Raw genomic sequence first — 25,968 nt, 5'->3', positions numbered from 1 at the left:
GTACTTTTATCTGTGCAGCCCTTTCCAAATTTCTAACAGGTCTGTTTCTGAGAGTGTTAAAAGAGCTGTAGTGTGTGAAGCACAATGCTTAATGGGGCTCAGATATGATGACCAGGAGGGCTATCGCTATCTGGTATACAGAAGTCTACATGAGTTTCTGATGGATAGGGGATTGGTCAGGTACAAGGAAGACACTTGACCACCCATGTTATCACTTCTAGGCATGCACTCTGGATGCATTTAGAAGACATTGTGGCCAATCTGTTTGCTCAAATTCTCGCAGTGGTGGATGCAAACAACAACCTGGATCATCTCTCTCCACTGTCTCCACTCTCAGAACTGTGGCTTCAGATGTTCAAAGAAGAATCATTCTTGAGAATTAAATATACCAGCAAGTAAGAGACTTGGTGGAAAAACACAGTATGTACATTAGGAGAATAAAAACCTGCCTTCATAATTCACCCTTCTGTGGTTAAAAAGCAAGTCTGAACTTAAGATAAGGTCACACAGCTTATAACTTATCCATGAAAGACCTTTGTGTAATAACATTGGAATCGAAACCTTCCTGTTCACTTAAACCTTCACCAGCTCAGGAACAGTGGTGAGGAACTCCAGTTCCTTGGAACAGTGATAAACACAGAGTAAAGTCAGAACCAACAGGCCCAGAATTTAGAAAATTGAATTTGAGTTCCCTAAGGTCAGAGCACATGAATCCATTCCCCAGCACAAAATGCATTTAGTATCCAACAATCACATTTTAATTGATCAGTCAGCTTATTCTGAACAGCAACTGTGGTCAGAGTCAAAAGAGATGTTGTCTGACTGTTGCCTTTCACCTGCTGCTGTCTTTTAGCCTTCAGCTCCCAGAGACAGGAACTTTTTCTGCTCCTGCCTTGTTTTCACTATTGCTGAGCTTTTACAAAATATTTTTCTGTGTTTTTTAACCTTTTAAGCACAACATACACCAGTGGCAGTCAGAAATTTCTCAGTGATGCTTCAGTTCAGTACATATAGAGCATATTACATGATTGCTTCATTCTGTGCTGTTTAAGGAAACAAGATGTTAAGATTTCCGTGTTGTCGATGACCGAAGACCCCAACACATCTGTGTTTTGCCAGTTCCCATTCAGTTGGGTTTTGAAGGCCTACCTGGAGGAACTATGGGAGAGAGTCTATAGTATGAAAGGTAACATCAGACTTCTCAAGCAGGTATTGTTTTTTAACTCAGTTGAAGCTGATGTCCAAAATTTCCCACAATAACCAAAAGTTGTGGTAGCAGCAACCATAGCAGTTCTGTTTCCCACACAAACATAATGACCTAGAACATCTGTTTTCCTGTCAGCTTCTATTTTCTGGTTACCTGACATCTCTGTCCTTTCCTCTAGGTCATCCAAAAGTGCCTATGAAGGAACCAGCCAAATTGTTTCAAACACTGATCAAGAATGTGTTGACGCTAGATGGCAGTAACCCAGAGATGATGCAGCGTTACACCAATGACTTTCTAAGGATGACTTTTCCTGGACAAGATCTTTCTGTCTATGAGGTAAAAGGGGTTTGATGGCATACAGGCTTTAAATGGCACTAGCTTGAGTCACAGGGCTACAGATATCTATGGTTCCAAGGACTGGCGAAAAAAATTAGCTTCTCATGTTCTGCACACTTCCCAACAGCTGTTGGTGCTCAGTCTTAATTCCACCTTAAGAAAGTTGGGGGTTTTGATGTAGAAGCTTGACTAGGCTGCTTCAGCAATGTTGAATGCAGTAATCAGTCACCTGCTGTTTGTTTGGAGCAGAAATAACACCTTTTATTTTATCTGCAGATTCTGTCAAAAGCTCTCCTAGTCAATGCAAAACAGCTCTGCTCTGCTGTGGGGCAGGAGGAGATAAGCTTTTCCCCCATTTGGCTTCATATGGACTATTTCTACCTGCGAGAGGAGTATCAACTCTTTGTTGACTTGGTAAAAAGTGATGAGACTGTAACAAGTGAGCTGCAAAAAATGTACGAGAAGAATCCACCAGAAATGGTGAGCAAAAAGGAACAGTTGGTGTTTCGCAGAGCAAAGCGGCACAGCCTGTTTCTAACAATGGTGACTATCAAATACTCAGTGAAAGTGTGTAAGAAAGGAGTGAAGACTTCAGGGTATCTTTCCTTGGAAGCATTTTTCAGCTTCCTGTGAGTCTTAGGGAGTCTCTGAGCTAGTAGTCATATTCAGCTTATCCCCCACCACAGGACCTATCCTTCATCCTCCTCTAACCACTTTTTAATTCCATTTATACTTTTTGGTCTTCAAAACTTCTGTAACTTAATCTGCACTGTGTAGAAAAATATTATACATCCTATTGCTTGTGTTATTCTGGGTATAATATTCATCTCTTCTTAAACACTCAGACCTGGTCATAGGTGATGGTCATAGGATTTAACTTCTGGGGTGGGGTCATTATCTGAATTCAGACACTGCAACTTATGTGTCTACAGGGATGAGTCTATATTTGCAATGGTTGTTTGATCTCCTCTTGTTGCTAGTGAAAACATGGGCTACAGAGATAGTGAAGAGTGACTCATGGCTGAAGTGACCTGGAGAGGTGCTGTTCAGTTGCCCACAAGTAGGCATCTACTTACATTTCAGATGCTGTTGGGCCTCCAGCTCCTGCTGCAGCAGGGCATGAGTCTCCTGTAGGCCCTGTGCCCTATCTGCCAGCTCTGTATAGATGTCTCAGACATCCAAAGGTGCTTCCACTGACAGCAGACACCTGGCAAATGGGCAACTGGATCCCAGCTAAATATCTAAGTCTTTCCAAAGAAGAATTAATTCAGCAACATTAAACATGTCTCTTTGAAATGGAAGAACTGTTGCTTGGAGACACCTATTTCTCCCTCTTGAATATCAAGGGGACTGAAGACAGCAATCTTAGAACCCTAGAGCTGAAAGTTTACCTGTAGAGGAGAACCAGTGCTCTGGTTCAATTATTCAAAGAGTATTCAAGACACAAGTGCAACACAGTTACACTATAGTACAATTATGGTTTGTGTACTGTTTTCACTTCCCTACCTAATAAGTTCCTACTCTGGTATTTGTTGCTGTGTGCACCAAGCTAAGGTTTTCAGAGAATTCCCCATCAAGGCCTCCAAAGCTTTCTTTTCACCAAGGTGCAATAGGGTTAGGTCAGCTATAAAAGCTATTATTTTCTTCTCTCTTTTTAAATATAATTTCAGTTTGTCACTCTTGACACCTTGAATATTCTCCTGAAGAAGGTGCAACCCACAGATGATCTTCAGTCATTTGAGGCCTGTACAGAATGGCTTAGAAGGGTCAAGTCCATTAAGCCCTGGATGGAGTGGATCAGTACGGACAATTACCAGATTCATCTTTACCACACGAAAAGGGAACTCCTGAGGAGTGTATTGTAAGTCGAACCCTTCTCAACAAGCCTTATCTTTGTTTTCAAGTAAAAGGTCCCCTTTCAGACAAGCCAAATTTTTTTCCTTCCAATTGTTGGCATGTGTTCAATGAAAGAGTCTGCCAGATCTCACCAAAAGATTTGAAAACTAAAATGATTGAAGCTTAAAAATACAGTCTGTGGAGAAGGATTGCTCGTAGCCAACCCCTTTTCCCTGGAGTTCCTAAGCCAGTGCTTCAACAAATTGAAAGACGTTAGACAAATACATGGAGCTTTATCTTACATCTTCTGTGAGCTAGATGTCTACACTGTGACCTTAATCCATCCTTTCATTGGGAAGCCGTAGTAATTAGTTTGAGAAACTTGATCCCTGAAACTGTTGGCTCCCTCCTAATCCTTTGCTCATTCTTTTGCCTGATTATCATAAAGGCATTGGTAAAATCCCTCCAAAAATCTGTGTTAAGAACTACGCATTTTGATCATGATCAAGCACCCATCATTCCTTGACAATCAGACCTGTTTTCCTGAATATCTGACTGCATGCTTGATCATACCCAGGATGCTTGCTGTAGTAGAGTAGGTATTTCTATAGACAAAACCCAGTAAAAATCCAATAACCCAGTTTGGTCTGGGGACGCTCCAACAAGTGAGGTAGACAGGACCATGCCATAATTTTCTCTCCTTGCTTAGTCTAGTCCTCTAAAGCTAGCCCAGGAGGTCTTGTGTCCTCAAATCATCTCAGTACCTGGGACCTGTCATAGAAATCTTGGTTGGAAGAGACCTCAGAGGTCTGTAGGCCAGTCTCCCACTTAAAATTGCACCATTGCTAACAGCAGAGTAGGTCACCTGTGTCTTTCTCTGGCAAGTTTTGAAGCTTAGTTCAGCATCTGTATATGTGTGTTTTCCAGACATCAGTGGACCTGCACCAACATTGTCTACATGTTCTTTGACCACCTGCTGCACAATGAGACAGAAATAGATGAGAAGCTTCTGAGACTTCTTGTGAAGCATTTCATCTTTATCTGGAAGGTATGAGCTCAGTGTAGTGCTTGAGTGGACAATTTATAGCCTTGGAGACCAGTAGAGTTGGAAGGAGCCTTATCTTCCAGGGATTCCTCTGATCCCAGTTTGAGGGAGGGCACAGAAAAAGGAAGAGGGTGGGAAGAGTGTAGCAATCTCATCCAGTGCAAAAAACCACTGAGATTCCAGAATCATCATGAAAGCCCCCCAAAATCAGAATTTTATTTAAAGGAAGGTTTCCTTGAAAACATAAGACATTTGAGGCCAATTATCCCTGGCATTACATGAGGAAAAATACTTGGTGGGTCTGTTTGATTTGGTGTTTTATTATGTAGTTTTGTGATGCTGACATCTCACCTTGTTCCTCTTTCATATGTCAAGAAGATATTTCCATTGAGCTTTCACCATCCTTTCTTTCCTACAGCGCCTGAGTGAAAAACAAAATTTTGAGCCAGCAGAAACTTTTGAGTTGGTGACAAAAGTGCTCAAGATATGCAACAAAAATGCTGACACTGTGTACCTTGTGTAAGTCAAAGCCAAAAAAAAAACCAAACCCAAACCAAAAAAAGCTGTTCAGGGGACATTTACACAAAAACTGATTTTTGTAAGGACTGGGGTAAGATTGTCACTAGTCAATGGGAATGAACCTCCTCAGGCCAAAGGATTCCTCCTGGAGACTCTAAATGCCAGGGCATTTAATGCCCAACCTCAGAATGCCATGGAGCAAAGTCTTTCCCATGCAGTGTTGTACCTGGCTGGTGACAGACGCAGCCCTGGAACTGAATGTGGTGCAATTGATGTAGGTACTTACAGGCCTAGTGAGACTGTGAATAAGGCCTGTCCCTCTCAACCACCCACTCTTAGCATGATGGGCCACATCTCTTAGATGAGATGGTCCTTGGTGAAGGCACTTCCTTATTAAACTACCAGATGTTGCCCTTATTCTCTGCTCACCAGTAAGGCTAGTTAAAAATGACTATCCAGTTTTGATGCCCATGGTAAACTTTAAGCATGAGAATCCCATACCCACCCTCAAGTCTGGCACCAGTGTAAAAAAAGTCCTGAGTTGTGTCTTCCTTTGGTGGCATCTTTCAGGAAGGGTGTGAAGGACTGCAAGAGCTGCCTACTGGAGATCACTGACCCAGCAGAGCTGCCCTGTGGCCACATTTTCTGCTCACAGTGCATCCGTGAGTGGAGAAGCAAACAGTGTAAGATCTGCAAGGATAACTTCCCAGAGGATTACACACCTACAGCTACAGCAGCCACAAGGTACCCTATAACTAGTAAAACAATAAGTTTTGTTGTTTCAGTCTCTATCGCTTTGTATAAAACACTAGAGTAGTTACCAGAGCAGAGGCTACACAAATGTCATTAACATGTGAGCCCCAGGGAAATTTACCACATGTAGCAAACCCTTGGTGGTGAAAGGATTCATGTGATGTGATCTGGGGTCAATTCTAGCCCCTTTGCCTCTGTCTCAACAGGCAGTCTATCCAGGCATACGTACTACGTGAGAATCCATTTTCCTTTGTTCTCTAGCTATCTCAAGCGGAGATAGGAGAGAGGGGGAATACAGGGGAAGAAGAAAGTTTGTCCTCCATATTCAAGAAAAAAATGCTGTAGTGAGTGGTTTTTCTGGGGGTTAATTCCCCTCTCTATTTAAAAAGTGTATTTCTTCTCCACAGTCTAGGTGTACCTGGTCTCCTGGTCACATTCAGAGAGGCAGAAAAGAGAAGTTGTTTCTTTGCTTTGTTGCATTTTGATGGTAGATCTTGATTTTATTCCTCCTTACAGGGAAGCTGTTGCATGTCACAACAAATTCAGGAGGAAATGTAACTCCTTCTTTGTAGAGTTTGTCACCACCTCTGTCTTGGGAGACAGAGGCACACCATCCCCAGAAGTCATCACTCAACTGATCCAGTTTGTGGCCTGCAAGCCACCCAATGCTGAGCACCAGACAGTAAAAAGGGGTAAGAGCCTGACCTCACTGGGACCCTGACCTGATTTTGTGCTGAAGAAAAATAATGAATATCATCCTTCATTTTTAGTGTCCAAGTCAAAAAGTGAGCTGTCGCCCTTTGAAGAATGCATGGACACCAGTCCAACAATCAAGTCCTCCCTCTTGAAGCTGCTCCTGCGACATGGGTTAGCATGAGTTAGCTCCCAGCCTGATCACTGAGCCACATGGGCTACATGGATGCTCACATCCTATATCTTTTTTTTCTCATAGGTTCAACAATATAAAGGTTCACCTGGAAAAATATCTTTCTGAGATGGAGGAAAAGATATCTTTCAACAAAAATAACTGGAACCATTTCTACTTCATGGTGGTGCATTGTTTGGAGGTAAGTGCATATATGCTTGAGATGTTTCTTGAATCCATGCTCAAACTACCATTGTTTCCTGTCCTGCCCTTTGCATACCACACTTTTCCTCTCTCTTTCCCCCTGCTGGATCCTGCAACTTCCTGGAACAAACTGCTGATGTCCCTTGGTTATGTGCCTAAGCACATAGTCTGGAAGAACCCAGGCCTGAGTTAATAAGGTGCAATGTACCATCTGAATTTTGGAGCTGGAGCTCCTGGAGTCCGGAGGTGCCCATGGCCTGATTTGTAAGCCACAAGAGCCTCCCTTGAGCACAGCTGATACTCTGAGCAGAACTGCCCCTGCTCTCTGCTCTGTTTTGAGCTGGTGCACTAAAGATATACACAAGCACATCTGTTCAACGTGATTCTCCACCAAGTGAATCAAGAAGGGAGGCAGTCCTGCCAGAAAAGCGGAGTTGGGGCTACTCTCAAAGATGATGAGAAACAGTCCACCTGAAAAGCAGGTTGTTGCTGGGGACTTGAGATTCACAGGGTACAACATCACAGCAAAAATGATCTCTGCATCCTATGAAAAGGCTTAGGAGAGAAGAAGGGACTACCCAGAACCTATAGCAGCTTTGGACTCTTAACTTTTCCTATCTCTTTTTCTGTTAAACAGGATTTTATGTATCCTTCTTCCCAAGACGATGTCAACCAGTTTGCTGAAAGCTGCCTCTCCACTGCAGACCTTTCTGCTTTCTGTTCACTCAAGGCCTCAAAAATTGACATCCTCCAGTTCATAGCCCGCCTCCGGTTCTCCATCAACCACGTGGCCACTGTGCTTGGCAGACAGGTCCTCTGTGGTGAGTCTTTCTGCTAGCAGCAGAGAGCATGAGAATTGTGTTCTCATAAACAGGTTTAGGAAAAGCCAAACATTTGCTAGTATAGGAGGTTTCTTGGGGTTGGGGGGAGGAAAAAGAATAGAAAAATAGGCAAAGTTTTGTCTAAATTTAGGGGGTTTAATACACAAATTTTCAAGAGGTGATTCAGAATCAGAAAGGCTAATTCATTTCTTTTAAATCTAGATCATTTTTTAGCCCTCTTGTTCTGATACTGTAAAACTGTTTTTTGGCACGATTGAAACTGAATGGAGTTAAAGTATATAAACAAGTTGCATCGAAAGGCGTGTATTTTGCACCCAAAATGTATATATTACCTAGAACTTGCTCTGAAACTGTTTTTATTTTTCTGGATTACTTTCCCAGTATTGAAACATCTAATTTTTGTTCAGAGTTAAAGTAGATTTTACTGAATACTGCCAGTTCCCCTGAAGTTCTCCATACCTAAGGGGTTGTGTGCAGCAGTATATCACAATAATCATTTAGGTGTCTACAGGCAGGGGCAATGTGCTGGGACTCAGTTCTCCCATTACTCTCTTGCAAAAAACAGGCAAAGTCAACAGAGTTCACAATGAACACATGTGAGTTTCTTGGTTTAGAAGCAGATGTATTGCACCTTAAGCTCTGTTGATTCACTTCCCTCCATCTTTGTCAGCTTTGAAGCATGTCCAAGTCTGAGTAAAGAGACTCATACAATCTTACTTCAACTGGAGGTAACTGGAGGGCACAATCTTACCTCAACTTATCAATGGAGATACAGGTCGAGATGTAAAATAGGCCAGAGGGTTCCCACTTCTCTCAGCTACCTAGAACAGAGCCATGAGATTGCTCCCTGCATTCTGGATAGCCTTTAAGAGCTTTCCTCTCTGACCTTAGATAGATGCTAGAGAAGAATACCTAATCAAGATCCTATATGGGGCAAAAATGGAAAAACAGTGGACCATTCAGTCCCCACATTCACTACCTAGTATTCTACTTCTTTGCATGCTGTAGATATAAAGAAGCCTGGGATACTATGGTTGCAGGCCATATTTCTACTCTTGGGGGAAAAGTGTTCTTGCAGCCTAAGGGGGTGGTATGCTTGTAGAAAGGATCTATGTTATATGACTGCATGGGAGTGAGCCTAATGAGAAATCTCACCGGTAGCTGCAGCTCCAAACATACCATCTCCTAGTGGGAACAAGCAAGAAGAGCAAGACTTGGTGAATGCAATGAAAAAGCTAGTGGCAAATGCACAGACACCATGGCCTCAAGTATTCCTCATTAGAAATCTCTATAACAACTACGGGTTCATCTCAATGCAGAAGATCCTTCAAACAGAAAAATGGATTTTACCCAAAGGGGTTGAAATTTCACAGGTGGGTATCTTTCAAAAGCCCATCTACAGGTCACTGAAGTTATGCCACCCAAGCACGCAGATACACGCAGGCTTTTCTTTGCAGACAGCTCTGAGGGTGTACAGCTGACTGACTTCTGCCCTGTCTGGGGAAATACATCTTGTATTGTATCCTGTGTAGCCCATGGGATAGGAATCACCCAACTTCAGTCATGAAAAATTGCTTCTTGGGGGGATTTCTTCCAGTCTGCGGAGAGATATAATCTCCTCTAGAGAACAATTAATCCCTCCTTCATACCTGCCTAGCACATGACTGTTCTCCTGGAGTGACCTATTCGTGTATTTGTAAGATTGCAGAAATGGAACAATTGCATAGTAAAATTCAAGCAGAATAGATTTCAGACCTCATATCTCTACAGCACCCCAAGCTTTCCCCCATGATACAAATTTGAAAAAATGCAAAAACAGCTTGTAATATTCGCAAAACACAAAAATAATGTGATAATTTGTGAGGGTTCCATCTGAATGGTTCAGTGGGTTTGAGAGAGCCTTCTACATACTGGTGGTATCTTCATTATGACAACGTAACTTACATCTGTATTTCACAGCATATGGGTGCCTGGTCGAATATAACACTGATGTTTTCAGTGCTGGACAGAGCACAAAATCAAATAAAAAACAAAGATCCCCAGGAAGTCCAGAGACTTATGGTGAGTATCTGTTGATTTCTGTGGGGTGTTTGAAGAAAGCTAAAGGAATTTCCTTCTGAGTTGGAGACAAAAGGATCATCACATTTATATAAAACACCACTTTTGAAGCCTAACAGCGAGTACCTCATCAAGAGTTGCCTTATGGGTCTCTTTAGATTTAATCTGGTTTGTTTGATTTCTTTTCTAGCCTGTCATAAAACAAATGGAAAACATTCTCCAAATACCATTGGTCCCAGAAGAGCCTCTGGAAAACAAAATTAATAAGATGGTGGCTGCTCTGCACAGACACAAAAACAAGGTCTTGATGGAGGTGGTGTTTCACACTGCATTTACTCTGGCCATATCCCAAAGTCCCCTCACTGAACTTTTCAGAAATATCTGCTTTAAGCCCCATGTGATGAAGGTGAGTCAAGATGTATGGATACAGATACTTCCCTTCATGATAACAGTGTTGGGAGGGGATCTGCCTTTACACAACCAGCTCTGTCAGCTTACAGCTGGATTTGGTTCAGGCGTATTTGCAGCTTTCTGGGTTGTTGCAAACTCCATATGGAGCCTTCTAGTTCTTCCTCTCCCTACCGGATAGTCCACTAAGAGCAAACTGAGACTGTCCACCACCATCTGTATTGAAGATGGGGGACACAGCCTGCTGGAGATGCCCATCTATCTCCAGTGAGTCTAAAGGAGCCTGGGGGACTGCCAAATAGTAGTTGTCGACTGAGCTTATATGACTCAAATCCTAGTCCAAGCTTCTTCATTCTGACCACAAATATACCACCTGTCAGGTAAAGACAAACTTTTTACTAGACTAGGCCCCCCTTTGTATCTAATGATGCATAAATTGTTCCTGTTATTTGAGGAGTGCAGAAATCAATCAAGATGTGCATTGCCCATCTCTTGGCTGTGAATACAACGGCAGTGTCCAGATAGGGCCATGAAAATGATCAGAGGGCTGGAGCACCTCTCCTATTAAGACAGGCTGAGAGAGTTAGGATTGTTCAGCCTGGAGAAGAGAAGGCTCTGGGAAGATCTTATAACATCCTTCCAGTACCTGAAGGGGGTTTACAGGAGAGATGGGGAGGGACTCTTTATCAGGGAGTATAGCAATAGGACGAGGGGTGAAGGTTTTAAACTGAAAGAGGGTAGATTTCTATTAGATATTAGGAATAAATTCTTTACTGTGAGGGTGGTGAAGCACTGGAAGAGGTTGCCCAGAGAAGTTGTGGATGCCCCATTCCTAGAAGTGTTCAAGACCAGGCTGGATGGTGTTTTGAGTATCTGGTCTAGTGGGAGGTGTCCCTGCCCACAGCAGGGGGCTTGGAACTCAATGATCTTTAAGGTCCCTTCCAACCCCAACCATTCTATGACTCTATGATCCCACTCCTTCCCTCTGAATCCTCAATTTGATAGGCAGATACCAAAGAAGTGATGAAGATGCTAACTTGGGTATCACCATTCATGTAAGCCCAGCCATCCCCAGTGTATTCCCAGTTGACATAATGCTATGTCCCTTGGTCTATGTCTTAGTTAAGCTTTTTCGTGCACCCATTTACACCTAATGTGTTTATCCCCAGAACTGTTATTTCTCCAGTACATGAGAAGCAAACTTGGAAAATGGTTACAATTCCTCAAATACTTCTTTACACCTGTGTCTCATTTCTAAGGGGTCCTACCTTCCCACCATGCCTGGAGACCTGCTTTTTGATGAGAAGAACTGGAAAGTTGGTCTATGTGATACACTCTGGAGTAAGTGCTGGGGAAATTTTACATCAATATAGCCCACCTGCTCCTATATGGTTGGCAGACACAAGGAACTTACTAGAAATGTGCCCTGAGACAGCCTGGCATGGGGATGGAGGAAAAGGAGGAACAGGTGGATGGAGGGAAGAGTGGATTTCTTTAAAGATACCTCTGTGCTTCTGTTGTGTACTTTACCGATCTCCTTTTGGCTGCAGCAACTCCAGGTCCATTTATGGCAAACTCTGTGAGAATCATATTGTGAGACTAGATCCCGGTAGATGGGAAGAAGGTGTTACTTGGGAATGGCCTGGGCTGTTGCACTCCCAGTGAATTTCTGGCCATGCTTACATCATGGAGGATATTGTAATTGGGAGACAATTGACTGATTAATTTATTTCCCTTTCATACACAGCTTGTCAGTGTGGATCATACTGGATCATCACCAATGTAAGTGTCTTTTGGCTTTTGGGGATGCAGAGGATCTTCTGTCTGCTGTTAAATTTTCTGCCCTACATCTTATGCTGCTGTCATTTTTTACCTACAGTGTGGGCGTCCCTGGGAAGTCAAACAATGCCTATGTGGTGCTAAAGTTGGAGGAGTTAATCACAAACCTGAGAAAGGTTTTGAGAGAAAGAAAATGTAAGTTGATGGTCCCTCCCCTACAGCCCAAGAGAGATGAACAGGGCTGTGGCCGCTTGACCCTCTCTCCATTCTCTGGGCAGAGGGAAAACACTGTACCTGGGCAAAGCAAGTTCTTTGTGACTCAGGGTCCAATCGCAGGAGGAAAACTTGGAAACATAGAATTGGGGGAACAGAGAGGAGAGAAAGCATAAGTGGCATAAAGCATCTGGAAAGGGCATTTCTTCAGCAGCAGTTCTTCCCTTCCAAAAAGTCTCATGTCACCCCAAGTTCATACTTGTTCTGACCCAGTGATGGCCAAGCCTCTGTCAACATTAACTTCCATGAGATGAACCCAGTCATTGAGAGTGTAAACTGAATTATGTTTCCTTATCACAGCACAGAGGATAAAACAGGAAAAGGATATATCCTTGGGAGCCCTTTGATACGGAGAATTGAATTGGAAAGGGACCTGTCACCTGCCTCTGTCTGTCTTGCAAGAGCTCTCCTGCATTCATCCATGCTGCTGGGGGTTCATACAGATAAACAGGTGAGACAGCCTCTGCTTCTCTTCTCTCCCTTACCTCTGTCTGTCTGTCCACCCCACTCACCCTGCAGCTTCCACATGTTGAATAGCTTCTGCTCTACTCTGGGAGGAAGCTTTCTTGAGAGACAAATTAAGAAACCACCTTGTCTTCCAGGCGACTCTGAGTCTGATGACAAAGAAGCCAAAAGATGCGGCAAAATTCTTCTGGGACCACCTTGAAAAGGATATTGAATGTCTGTCAGAGGCACTTGGCAGAAATACAGAGGATGCCACAGTGACTGTCCATCTGTTTCTCCAGCACTTGAGCAACAGTACAACAGGTAAAGGTACATTCCACACATTGGAAGAGTACCAGTAGGCTTACATCAGGTTGGTTTTCACATGGCCACTGGAACTGGTGATTCTTATCTCATGACTGCAGCTGTTCTGCACAGACTTGAGTGTCTACTGGGAGAAGGACCTTATTTTGCTTTGCATTTCCTGCAGGACAAAACATGGCCCCAGACATCTTGCTTAGGCAAGAAGACCGAAGGCAGTGGGAAACCTGCTTTAAAACTCTGACTCAGCCATTCTTCCAGGTATGCAAGGGACCGATCACCGTGTTTCCATATACAAACTACCACTCTGCTAGGGATCAAGTGCAGAGCCCATATGGGCTCTGATGAATACTTAGACACATCCAGTGAGCTGGGACATTCCCACAAGCAATAAACAGGTTTATCACCTCTTTTTTAAATGCTTTTTATTTGCTGGTTCAAATCTCCTTCAGAAAAAAAAAAAATCGCTCTGTGTCTTGCAGGGCAAGAAAATTCCCTGTTGGTTTTTTCATTGGCAATTTTGTTCTTGTCTCAGCCTTGTTTTTTAACAGGAAGTTTTTACCATCTCTTCCCTTTCTTCAGAGCCACTATTATCTTCTCTCATGAGACATGTAAGAAGTCCAAATCCTTTTGTAACAAAAGGCAGCTCCTAACAACCCTTCAAATTCCACAGGCCTTGGAACAGAGCCTTAATTCTGTCAAGCAGGAGAGGATGAGAGATCCTGAGGGCTCCAACCTGCTCCTACAAATAGCTTATGGCCAGGTGGCTCCTTTCAAAGACCAGCCAAACCTTGGACTGATTGGCCTGTCCTGCATGTGGGAATTTGAACAGAAAATGTCCATCCAGACCCTGATGCATCTCCTTCAGCAAGAACACAGAGAAGGCGAAGGAAACCGCTACCCTGTTCTTCTGGAGCTCGTGTCTCAGGTTTGCTGTGGAAACATTCCTCCTCCTTCAAAGCAGAGACAGGCACCACACGGATTCACCATTGTTGGTGTCAGTGGGGCACTAAGTTGACTTATTTCCCTGTGTTTCCCAGTACAGTGCCCTTCTCCTCAATACCACACAATGCCAGACACAATCCTGGTTCCTCAGGTAAGTGTGTGGATAGCAAAGTCATACTAAATTTTCCCTTTCAGCTCCAAAACATCCAGCATGTCCAACACCTGCCTGACATATTCAGTCTGCAGAAAGCCCTGATCCACTTCTTCCAGAACAGCCATGGAGGGGAAATGTACTCAGTACAACAGTTCCTAGACCAACATGAGCTTTCAGGTATGACACAGACTTATTCAAATCCCGGTAAGCTGGCCTCTACTAGTTCTCAACACCCACATGCTCTGCTCTGCTGTTGCAGCAGGACCTGTGTTTTCTGTTGCAAGCTGTGAAGGAACAGCAAATACATGACTGCTCCGTGAGGGGAGATGAGCCAGGAGCTAAAGGTGACCATAGCACAGACCAGGCAGCGACCAGGGTGCAGTCTCACAGTATCAGGGCAGGGCCAGGGTAGCGATAGAGCCAGGTTCTGTCAGCAGCTCAGTGATCATAACACAAGGCAAGGTAATAAGTCCACGAAGAGTCTAGGAAGTTCAGACAATATGTTGCAAGAGCAGGGGACAGGGCTGCTTACAACTCAGGCACTGGCCTGAGCTTATATGTGCCTCCTGTGCCCGTGAGGAAGGGGTGAGATGGAGTCCAAAGGTCAGGCTGCTCAGGGCTATTAAGGCCTATCAGTGCCCTCAGGGCCCTCAAACAAGCTCACAGTGGTGACTCTCAGTCATCTCCATCTTCATGGCCATCTTTGGGGTTTGGAGGAGAGGGCAGAGATCTCTGAAACACTGGAATGATCTCTGAAACATTGGAGAGTAAGTAGGACTTGAGAAACTTGTAGAGATTTTTCTTGCTGTTTCAGGAATGGATGGGCAGTATACATGAAACAGGTTTTTAGATCATAAGCAGGTGTATTAGCATGGTGTGCATGAGCTGGGATTCAGTGCCCCTTAATGCCAGATACGGCATAATATGGGCTAGAAAAAAATTAACTCTGGTTAAGCTTGGAGCCACAGCTGTGAAAGGCAACCAAGGCCCAGCCTAACACAGTTTACTGAGCAGTTGTACACCATAAGCTATATCTTTCAAGGAGACAAAAATAAATCTTTTTCAATTGCTTTCTCTTGGGAGCATACACTGACATTGCTGCTTTTCTTCCTTCTCTGTGCCTGAAGAGGAACAGCGTTCAGCTTTCTGCCGAGCTATAGGGACCATCCAGAAAGTCTGGAGCAATATCAGAGGGAAGCCACAGTGCTCAGGTATTTTGACTTTCCAGGTATTGTTACTTCCATTTCCTAAGCCACTGATGAAGGCTGGAACCTATGCCAATTGCTGAGCTTGCTTTGTTTTGACCTTCTAGCTGAAAATAAATTAAAAACCCTTCCAAAAATACAAAATAAATTAAAAAAAACAACCCTCCAAAAAGATTTTAACAAAAGCTAGCCTGAGTTTTCCTAATGAGAGAATTCTTCCTACCACAACCATGAGGCAGAAGAGAAACCCTCCATTTTGTTACAGATGTCAGAGTCCCCTGGGACCAGTTGCCAGAGGACATCAATGCTAAGACTGCTGTCCTGAAACTCCTCCCAACTCCGCTTTCTATCAGTTACCTTGTGACGAGGCTCCTCATAAAGCTCCAGAACAGTTGTGTGGATGCAGCTACACAGATCACAAAGGAAAAGCAACGGTATGTTTCAAACCATCTCTCTGGAGCAATCAGGACTTCTCTAGAGCTGCATGTGTCACTGATTGCAAAGTAGAATGAGGTGAGAAGTAAGCTGCTATCCTTAACAGCAAAAGGTAACTTCTTCTCTCCCAGAATGATCTCTGCAGCAGAAGTGAAACCATCTTCGGTGCTGAAGATAACTGAGAATGATCTGATTACTGCAACGCTGGCCAACTCCCAATATGTGATAGAGGAAGATGGCACCAAGACAACGCATTTTGACTTCCAGACACTGCAGCGGCAAGTGATCCAACGTTTTATCAGTGGGAGACCCACCATCAAACCTCAGGTGAGCTTAGCACAATGCACATTCAGCCCAAGCCAAGTTGCAGTGCTTTGGGCCAGCAGAGGGATTTTATTTGCAGTACCTGGTACTCACCTCTCCAGAGGTGAGTACCTCCCTGATACTCACCTCTCCAGAGCTGGAGCAAACACACTTTAAGGTGCTTGTGCATTTGGCAGCCCACCACTCTGCATCTGTCTGCATTCCTTGGATTGTAACAGTTGTGTGGTCAAAAACCACACTGTGCTCAGCAAACCTTGGTGTTGTAAGAGGCAATGTGAACCTTTCCAATCAAAGGCTGCAGGAGACCTTAGCCTGGATTTTCTTATAACCAAGGAGGAGTAAGACACCATCTAAAAAGACTCAAGAGAGTTGAGTTCCTGGGCATAGTATAGGACTGGAGTCTAATGTTAGTCTCTGAACCATGTTGGAGAAGCTGGTCTTCTCCTATGGTATTCATCTTCACTTACTCACATTAGCCTTTGGCTTTCCTCCAGAAGGTCTCAGGGGACCAGATTTACAAATGGTTATTCCCATCTGAAAAGGCAGGCCAGAGGTATGTACCTCAAAGATTAAGTCTTGCAGGACAGCAATGAATTTAGGTACCTAATTCCCTTCAGCCCCTTTAAAACTTCCTATAACCCTCAGGTGGTTACATAAACTTCGCCTGCGGTTCTCCTATGACTGCTCATTGCCCCAGCTATTTCCTTCAGAGGAAGGCCTACTGGTTGTTTGGATTTGTGAAATGTGAAAATCTGGCCACTAGGGAGTGGGAAAACAGGGTTTAAGGGTATTATAACATGGCTGTCACATAGTTATTCAGGTCCACACGCTTGTCCAGTAGTAGAGGAGGATAAGCAGAGAAACACACAATCACAGAGAAACTGAAACAGTTTGGCTAGAAGGACCTCTGGATGTTTCTGGTGCAACTGTTTTCTCCAAGTAAGGAGAGTAACTCCAAGAGGAGTAACTTCAAAGCAAGGGTGTTGTACAGTTGAATTCTGGAAATCTCCAAGGATGGAGTTTCACTAGCTCTCTGGCCCTCTGTCCAGCTGTTTTAACACTCTCACCATGAAAATGTTTTCTGCACGCTTAAGTAGGAGATCTGTGGTTGCCCCTTGTCCTTATTGCCTTCACTGCGATTCCCCTTTTGGTAGTGGAAGAGCAATTAGATTCTCTCCATAGAGTTCTCTTCTACAGGGTGAACAATCCCCTGCATCCTGTTCTGCAGGCCCTCAATCATCTTGTTAGTCTCTGCTGGGTTCACTTCAATTCATCAATGTCTCTTGTACTGAGGAACCACAAATTGGACACAGAACTCAAATTTAATCCCATAAAAGCTGAATAGATGGAAAGAATCACTTCTGGCTATACTCCTGCTAATGCAGCCTGGAGCGCATGTGGCCTTTTTCACCATAAGAGCACACTGCTGACTTGCGTTCAGCTTGTCGACCAGGACACACAGGTCTTTTCTGCAAAGCTGATCCAGAGCCGTTTTGCTCTCAGCCTATGCTGTTTCGTAGGATTATTCCATCCCAGATGCAGGATTTTGCATTTGCCTTTGTTGAACTTCATGAGGTTCCTGTTGGCCCATTTCTCCTGCCTGTTGAGACCTCCTCTGAATGGCAGCCATGCTTTCCAGCATATCAACTCCTTTCCCCAATTTGGTATCATCCACAAACTGGCTGAGATGTCATGTCAGGTGTTGCTGAAGTATCTTAATGACAGGTTCCTCAGCACTATTGGATGCATTCCAGCTGGTCCCATGGACCTGTATATATCCAGCTGTACTAGGTCTGGCTGAGATGGAGTTAATTTTCATCATAGCAGCTCGTATGGTGCTGTGTTTTAGATTTGAGACCAAACCAGTGCTGATAACACAGTAATGTTTCAGCTATTGCTGAGCAGTGTTTGCACAGCATCAAAGGCCTTCTCCACTTCTCATTCTGCTCACCTGCAGTGAATGGATTGGAGATGTGCACGAGGTTGGGAGGGGACCCAGCCAGGCAGATGACCCAAACTAACTGAAGAGGTGTAACGTCATGCTCAGCAACAAGATGGGGTTTTAGGGAGGTTAGCCATCATTTGCTCAGGAAGTGGCTGGGCATCAGTTTACCCATGGGAGGTGGTGAGTGATTGCCTTTGCATCACTTGTTTTGTTTTGTTCTCACTTTTATTCTTCTTTTCCTCTTTTGCCCTCCCACTGGGGGTAAGGAGGGGAAGTGAGTGAGCAGCTCTGTAGTGCTTAGCTTCCACAACAGTAACTTATCTCAGTAGTCCCTAGTTTGGTCCTCTTGTTATTGTGACATGCCTTTAAACTTTGCCAGTAAACACAGAGGACTGAAAGCAGACATTTACAGTAAAATGTGAGGCAAAGAAAGCACCGAGTATCTCAATGAGTACCTTTTCCATGTCCTTTGTCAGTAGACCCCCTTTCCTGTTGAGCAGTGGGCCCGTTTTTTATCTTCCTTTTGCTACTGATGTACTGATGTAGAAGCCCTTCTTGTTGACCTTCACATCCCTCAGCAGTTTCAGCTCCGGATGAGCTTTGTCTTTCTTAACTCCACATGCACAAGCAACATCTCTATATGCTACCAGGGTAGCCCCTTCTTGCTTCCACCTCCCCTGTACCTCCTATTCCAGGCTGTCATAGCCACCGGCCCCACGGCCAGGACACAGGTAGCTGTGTCCTACTGCATGGTCATGGGTTTCCCCTTTGGCCTGTGCCAAGTGATACTTTGTGTCTTCATAGCCACCATTTGCTTTCCAGACTGCTCCATCCTTTGCGCTGAACAGCATGAAGACCCTTCAGGACACAAAAACAAAAGTGAGAGAACAGCTGCAACAGGTATGAAAAGAGCTTACCACCTTTTTTTTCGAGCCAAGCTTTCTTCTCCCTTGGAATGCTTAATAATAACCCACCCCAGTGGACAGAGCACTCAACAGAGAATATGAGACCTGCAGGATGTGTAGAAAGGTCCAAGTTCAAATCAGGCAGATGGCTGGAGCCTCACAAGGAGCCAATTTTCTTTGCTGGCTCTAAAGAGAGTCTAGGCAACTCACTCAGATGGACCCAACTGTACAAGTGTGAAAACCAAGGAGATATGGTGACCGCAGCATGCCATGCACTGGCAACTGTAGGGTTATTTTTACTGCTTGCAACTAGGCTGGGGACCCCATGTCCTTGTACAGCCTGTGTCTTTCCCATGTAAACTGTGGACGTCACCCAGGTATCTCTTAACTGTCCCTCTGATAAGAGGGCAGAACTGGCTTCAAAGGTTATACAGTCACTTTGCTGTACAGACACGCTTGCAGGACCTGGACCTCATGTGTCAGAGTCACAATCTGGCTATATTTCTCCTATTGATAGGAATCACTAAGTGTGAACCAGCTGAAATGGATCATGGAAGAAGCCCGATCAGTGAATGATATTTCCCAAACTCTAGCCACCTTGAAAGTGGCTGCCGAGTTCCTGGCCGTGACTGGTGGGGACCCAGAGCGCCAGTTGTCTGAGTATGTAAAAAATGAGCTGAAGATGGATGCAAGTGTAGAACAGTTCAAAGATATGCCGGTAAGCAAGGTGTTTTGCTTGTACTGAATAGGAAATTGGCTGAACATTTTCATCCCTCATACCCTCCCCTAAGGATTAAGACATCACCTTTAAGTCACACCCGTTTTTGTGACCTAACTCAGAACATGGAAAACTCAGCCATGGCCTTTCTAAAGAGCAAGAACTGGCTGACTTATTGCCCATCTGTCTTCTGCTCCTCCAGGTGGTACAAAACACTCAGCTGAAGCACATCCTGTCTCTGTGGCAGACATTGTCAGCAAAGAGATCTGTGCTGCTGGTGCAGATGAATCAGGTAAGGGAGACAGCCCAGTTCACAAAACTGTCTACAAGACCTAGGGGAAGAGAGAAACTTTTTGACAAAGTTGATTTTCTGTGGAAAACTTTGGAAATTTTTAGGAAAAAAATAAGATATTTTTGAAATTTTAATATCTTACCATTCAGCAAGAGCCAAGCAAGTCTACTTCAGTCATGTAAGACCCTTGGAAAAGGACCATCCACAAGATTTTCTGCCAGAAGCAGTGGTGCTTTCTGGCATGGGTCACATCAGCATCTGCTGCTGTGGTCTCTGGTGGCCCTGGTATAAGAGCCAGCAACAAAGAGGGTCCCAGTTCTACCACTTCTATCACATGTAGCCCCCAGACGGTCTTTGTGGGGAGTCCCAGGCCATCCTCTTGCTGATGTTGTTTGTCATTGCAGAATCCCTTTTGCCTGGTTTCTGAGAATTACCAGGAGGAGTTGAGTGCAGAGGAGGAGAAGGCTCTGACTACTGCACTTTCCACTGTTAACCTGGACTTGTTCCTCGTTGAACTTCATGAGATGATCATTGTGCCTCTGGATAGCTTTGATCCACAGTGGGGGTAAGAGCAGATTTTTCCTGGTTTGTTCCAGGGATAGATACTATCTCCATAGACCCAGATGGATGGGGTCTTGAATTCCCTTTTAAGGCTGGCTCTTGAAGCTTGCTGAAGAGACGGGCCATGCTTTCCAAAAGTGGGAGTTACTGCGGCTGTGATGAGCATCAACTCTTACTGTGTTGTAAAGAGAAGTGGAAGTAAAATACAGCAGAAACCCCAGCACCTTCAGTTCATCTGACATCTCATGGGGAAACAAGAGAACCACTAAAAATCATACCATCATAGAGACATAGGTTGGGAGGGCCCGCTGGAGGTCTTTAAGTCCACCCCTTTGGTTCAAGCAGGTCTGACTTCAAAACCACAGTTGTGTTCTATCTTCAAAGATAATGCCACCACCACTCTGCATTGTGGGTGCATCACCTGTTTGATGAACCTTTTTTTCTTTATGTTTATTCAGGATTTCCACTGCTGCATCTTGTGCTTGTTAATTCTTGTCTTTTCACTGGGCACTCCAAGAAGAGTCTGGCTTCATCTTCTTGACATGCTCCTACTACGTAGTTAAAGATGCATTTCGAGTTCCCCTTTACCCTCTCAGCTGAAGGCTGAATAACCCAGCTCCCTACCTTCTTTTCATATGTCCTGTGCTCCAGATCTCTAACCATACTGGTTGCACTCCACTGAACTCACTCCAGAAGGTCAATGTTTTCTTGTACTGGGAACACAAAATTGGACACAATCCTCCAGATGTGATTTCACAAGTGCCAGCAGAGGACAAAAGTCACCAGCTGGCTATATTCTTGTTAATACAGTTTAGTATGTGTCTTGGGGAAAAAAAAAAAAAAATCATGTAGGAGAACCAAAAAGATGCCCCCTAAACAGGACAATGAGAAACCCCAACATGACGATATGGCAACACCACCTCCATTTCCCTATTTCTTGCATGAGAAAGGTCTCCTAAAGCCACAGTGACATCATGACAGATCCCATGAAGAAGGGAGCTGGGGATGTATCAAATTGTATACAGATAGGTTCAGCATGTTATGTTATACCTGAGATGGGAGAGGCAGCCAGTGAAGCCGAGAGAGCTTAGCTTTAAGGCCACAACCTCTATTTGGGTGCTTTTGACAATGTTGACCAACAGTTGACCACATTGTTGTCTGACACCACCAGAGATAATCCAGAGAATACTGCCTGTCTTCTAGCTGCAAGGCTGTCTCAGGGGTACCACAGCAGAATGTCTTCGACTGCCAGCATTGCCTGCTGAAGGTCAGGGCATTTGGAAACAGTCCTCCAGACATTTAAAATTATGATCTGTCTCACCCACAGGCTAAAGGAAGTTTTCGGAACCTTCCTGGAAGACAGACAAGATGATGCCTCCATTGCAAACCTGACAGGCACTTTGAGTCCAGATCTACTACTGAAGGATGTTGTTTCTGTTTGGAAGACAGCTGTGAGGACCAGCAAACTTCATAGCCCTACTTACATCCAGGAGAGACCAACCTAACTTTTGCTAAGTCCCCCAGGAATTAACTCCCCTGCACCTTCTCCAACCCAGTTGTCAGTGCCCCGAGTGCATTAATTGTCCTAACTGACTGCACCCAGGATTTCCACCCATGCACCCGCTGTCCACTGGTCCAGGAGCTCCACTTAAGATCAGCCCTGGGCCTCCTTGAGCTGTGTTGTAGGTGCATCAGTGTCCAATCCTGACAATCCTGATTTGCTCACTGGTCTTTCTGCACTGACCTTGGACCTGTCTCCACCTCACCTTGTTGATGATCACTGGGCAGTCAGTAGAATCTGGCTCAGCCCAGGTTCTGTGGGACTGTGCCTGATGAGTGGAGACACTGTCCTTCAACTCCTGGGGTCAACCTCTGCTCCCAGCTCTTTTTCCTGTCTGGAACAACCCCACGCCTGCTGCTCCCTAGCAAAAATCTCTCCACCAACCATTCAGTTTATTGCCATCTAAGTTTCAATTTATTGCATCTAAGTTTCAGAGTAGGTTACCAAAACACAATCAACTGGAAAGGGGGAGTGAAAGGGAACCCAATTTTAATGCTTAGTACTGTATTTGTGCTTTTTCCTAATAGCTGCGATAGCATATTCAAGGCAGCAAAAGCAATGTAAGCAAAAATACACCTAGAAATAAACGCAAAAGCAAGAAACTTAGAGCAGCTGCGGCACTCAGCATGGCTCAGCAGTGATACTTCCACAATAAAGATACGCTTTCCAACTGCAGTGAAGACCCATTTTATACCCTATTTGGAGACTCTGCGCCTTGAGAGAAATGATAAGTCACCTCTTCAGCTGGCGTGGATCAGGTCTTCAGTTTTGCTCATCCTGACCTAGAAGTACACATTGTACTTCGTTATTTGTCCCAACTTTGTTTTCGTTGGTATCCCCAAAATCAATCCCAATTCCCAAGACTGAATTTGTCTGGTGACAAGTAATTGACAATCGGTGAGCAGTTAATAGCTCTGGAGCTTCGAATATCATCTTGTGCCTGTATTTTCAAGGCTTCTGATCTCATCCCATGCCTGTACTCCTCTTTGCATTTTTATTCTAGGGTCATACATACTTTATTCTGCATATAGTGACTTTTTGTTACTAGTGTTAGTTGCTATATATATGTGTGTCTGTGTGTGTATATACAAAAATATAGATGTGTATGTACATATGGGTACATATGTATATATGCTTGCATATATTTATATATACACATATACATGCACATGTATAAATATATATACAAACATGAAGACACAAAAACTATCATAACAGTTGAACACACAGTTGTACAGTGCTAAAGCTCAGGGAAGTTTAGGTGCTATAAGCTCACAGAGAAAGGAAGGAAGAGATGGGTCCTCCTGGCCCTGGTGCAAAGTGAAACCTGGGCTTCCCCCTATCCCCACCATAACTTTGCAGTTGAGCAGCAAGAAGTAGAACAAATGGCTCATCTCCTTCCACCAAGCCACTGGAGGACAACATGGGATGGTGAGCCAGGCCCCTGCAGGAATAAACACGCTGGGCTCGCCCACAGTGATGTCTTCATGGAGCAGATCTGTGGAGACTTGGAAGTGGAGTCTGTTGCAGGGCTGGGTATTAAGAGCCAGGGGCCCTGCTGAGACACCAGGCTCCAAAACTGTTCAAGACCTCTGATGGGAACTGAGAGCATGCTGAGAGCTCTTCCAGTAGAGAGATGGGATGTGAGAACAAAATGCACAAATATTGTTGCTGAGGTATGAAAGCTCTGTGCCCAAAACGAGAAACAGAGTAAGGCTAGAGTAAGATAATTCTGCCCCCAAAAGTATATGGGTATGAATGCAACAGAGATGAGATCAATGAATAATTGGGGATTATTTGCTTGGGAGGAGTCTGAAAGGCAAAAAAGGGTGCAAGGGAGGCAAAAGGAAAATGAAAAAATTGGGCAGGGAGGTATAAGATCAGGTGGAAAACAAAGATGGGTGGGAAGCTTCTGACAAAAGGAGTGCAGATGCCAAAGCTGAGCTGTGGACCCAACACCACCAGGGATGCTGGAGGGAATTACCTCTTGGAGAGAACGCTGGTCTCCCCACCAGGTTGATCCAAAAGACTTGGTGTGGGAGGGTGCAGTAAATATCCATAAACTTCTAAGGAAAGATAGGCTTGGTACCTTAATACTAAGTGCAGGAAGAAAGACAATGGAATTGCAGCTTAATAAGTGCTTGATTTATATGATTTCTTTGTAGTAATAGAATTATGTATCAGTACTAATACCAGTAATAAGCAACAGAATTGTCACTCTGTATTACTTGCAGTGACATAATTGTGAATTATGCTACTAAAAAGTGACATGTTTATGACGTAGTTAAGGTGTTACAAGCTTTTTAGAGGTGTGTTTTGCTTAATTAATAAACAAACATCATTACCATCTCAGTCTTCTACCTTTCAATCCTCCAAACCAAAGGAGGAGAGTTGGACTTGGGGAGTAGCTGCTTTCCACCCTTGGGAAGAAGAAGAGGCTAGGAGAGGAGATTCTTTGCCTCAGTCTTTAGTAGTAGAGTAGGGGGTTCCCTAAGTCTCCAGACCCCTGAACTAGCAGACAGGGGCGGGGAGCAGAATGAAGCCCCCGTAATCCAAAGGGAGGTGGTGAGGGACCTGCTCCAACACCTAGATACAAACAAGTCTATGGGACCAGATGGGATCCACCCGAGGGTACTGAGGGAGCTGGCAGAAGTGCTTGCGGAGCCACTCTCCATCATTTACCAGCAGTCCTGGCAAACTGGGGAGGTCCCAGCCGACTGGCATCTAGCAAATGTGACGCCCATCCACAAGAAGGGTCAGAAGGATGATCCGGGGAACTACAGGCCTGACAGTCTGACCTCAGTGCCTGGGAAGGTCATGGAACAGATCATCCTGAGTGCCATTATGCAGCGCGTGAAGGACAGCCAGGTGATCAGGCCCAGCCAGCACGGGTTCACAAGGGGCAGGTCCTGCTTGACAAACCTGATCTCCTTCTATGACAAAGTGACCCGCTTGGTGGATGAGGGAAAGGCTGTGGATGTTGTTTACCTGGACTTTAGTAAAGCCTTTGATACAGTCTCCCGCAGTATGCTCCTGGAGAAACTGGCTGCCCATGGCTTGGATGGGAGTACCCTCCACTGGGTTAAAAACTGGCTGGAGGGCTGGGCCCAGAGAGTGGTGGTGAATGGAGTTAAATCCAGTTGGCGTCCGGTCACGAGTGGTGTCCCCCAGGGCCTGGTACTGGGACCCATTCTCTTTAACATCTTTATCAATGATCTGGATGAGGGAATTGAGTGCACCCTCAGTAAGTTCGCAGATGACACTAGTGGGTGGCAGTGTCGACCTGCTGGAGGGTAGAAAGGCTTTGCAGAGGGATCTGGACAGGCTGGATCGATGGGCTGAGACCAACGGGATGAGGTTCAACAAGGCCAAGTGCCGGGTCCTCCACTTGGGTCACAACAACCCCAGCCCCAGAGTGGCTGGAGAGCTGCCTGGCAGAAAAGGACCTGGGGGTGTTGGTGGACAGCTGGCTGAACATGAGCCAGCAGTGTGCTCAGGTGGCCAAGAAGGCCAACAGCATCCTGGCCTGTATCAGGAACAGTGTGGCGAGTAGGACTCGTGAGGTGATCGTCCCCCTGTACTCGGCACTGGTGAGGCCCCACCTCAAGTACTGTGTCCAGTTTTGGGCCCCCTACCACAAAAAAGACATCGAGGTGCTGGAGCGGGTCCAGAGAAGAGCAACAATGCTGGTGAGGGGTCTGGAGCACAAGTCTTATGAGGAGAGGCTGAGGGAACTGGTTGCCCCTGGGCAACCTGGTCTAGTAGGGGGTGTCCCTGCTGACTGCGGGGAGGTCGGACTAGATGACCTTTGGAGGTCCCTTCCGGCCTGGACCAATCTATGAATCTATGAATCTATGAACTAGGGTTATTCAGCCTGGAGAAAAGGAGGCTGAGGGGAGAGTTGCTCTCTACAGCTGTAGAGTTGCTCTCTACAACTACTTGAAAGGAGGGTGTAGAGAGGTGGGGGTCGGTCTCTTCTCCCAAGTCACGGGCGACAGGACTAGAGGAAACGGCCTCAAGTTGCGCCAGGGGA

The 25,968-nt window shown here is 44.9% G+C and overlaps 1 protein-coding gene across 1 annotated transcript in view; it reads left to right on the top strand.

The window, feature by feature from the left end:
* LOC141462875 (E3 ubiquitin-protein ligase rnf213-alpha-like) overlaps window positions 1–24,281 on the top strand; it is a 64,501-nt gene extending 40,220 nt beyond the window's left edge. The window contains exons 39-69 of the mRNA XM_074145015.1: window positions 222–395; window positions 1,053–1,186; window positions 1,386–1,543; window positions 1,820–2,023; window positions 3,214–3,404; window positions 4,307–4,427; window positions 4,843–4,943; window positions 5,514–5,687; window positions 6,213–6,388; window positions 6,467–6,563; window positions 6,649–6,763; window positions 7,403–7,586; window positions 8,769–8,980; window positions 9,567–9,668; window positions 9,856–10,071; window positions 11,333–11,414; window positions 11,821–11,855; window positions 11,953–12,047; window positions 12,426–12,576; window positions 12,728–12,888; window positions 13,052–13,151; window positions 13,564–13,818; window positions 14,031–14,166; window positions 15,117–15,200; window positions 15,460–15,628; window positions 15,761–15,956; window positions 18,721–18,798; window positions 19,321–19,521; window positions 19,724–19,813; window positions 20,218–20,378; window positions 21,702–24,281. Of these exons, the coding sequence (XP_074001116.1) occupies window positions 222–395; window positions 1,053–1,186; window positions 1,386–1,543; window positions 1,820–2,023; window positions 3,214–3,404; window positions 4,307–4,427; window positions 4,843–4,943; window positions 5,514–5,687; window positions 6,213–6,388; window positions 6,467–6,563; window positions 6,649–6,763; window positions 7,403–7,586; window positions 8,769–8,980; window positions 9,567–9,668; window positions 9,856–10,071; window positions 11,333–11,414; window positions 11,821–11,855; window positions 11,953–12,047; window positions 12,426–12,576; window positions 12,728–12,888; window positions 13,052–13,151; window positions 13,564–13,818; window positions 14,031–14,166; window positions 15,117–15,200; window positions 15,460–15,628; window positions 15,761–15,956; window positions 18,721–18,798; window positions 19,321–19,521; window positions 19,724–19,813; window positions 20,218–20,378; window positions 21,702–21,879 (4,531 nt within the window). The 3' untranslated portion in view covers window positions 21,880–24,281. The remainder of the gene's footprint in view (window positions 1–221; window positions 396–1,052; window positions 1,187–1,385; window positions 1,544–1,819; window positions 2,024–3,213; window positions 3,405–4,306; window positions 4,428–4,842; window positions 4,944–5,513; window positions 5,688–6,212; window positions 6,389–6,466; window positions 6,564–6,648; window positions 6,764–7,402; window positions 7,587–8,768; window positions 8,981–9,566; window positions 9,669–9,855; window positions 10,072–11,332; window positions 11,415–11,820; window positions 11,856–11,952; window positions 12,048–12,425; window positions 12,577–12,727; window positions 12,889–13,051; window positions 13,152–13,563; window positions 13,819–14,030; window positions 14,167–15,116; window positions 15,201–15,459; window positions 15,629–15,760; window positions 15,957–18,720; window positions 18,799–19,320; window positions 19,522–19,723; window positions 19,814–20,217; window positions 20,379–21,701) is intronic.
* Window positions 24,282–25,968: the final 1,687 nt, after the last annotated feature.

The sequence above is a fragment of the Numenius arquata genome, chromosome 1 (assembly GCF_964106895.1).
Source record: "Numenius arquata chromosome 1, bNumArq3.hap1.1, whole genome shotgun sequence".
NCBI classification, from domain to species: domain Eukaryota; kingdom Metazoa; phylum Chordata; class Aves; order Charadriiformes; family Scolopacidae; genus Numenius; species Numenius arquata.
The sequence above is the reverse complement of the archived record's forward strand: the minus strand, read 5'-3'. Positions and strand labels throughout refer to the sequence as shown.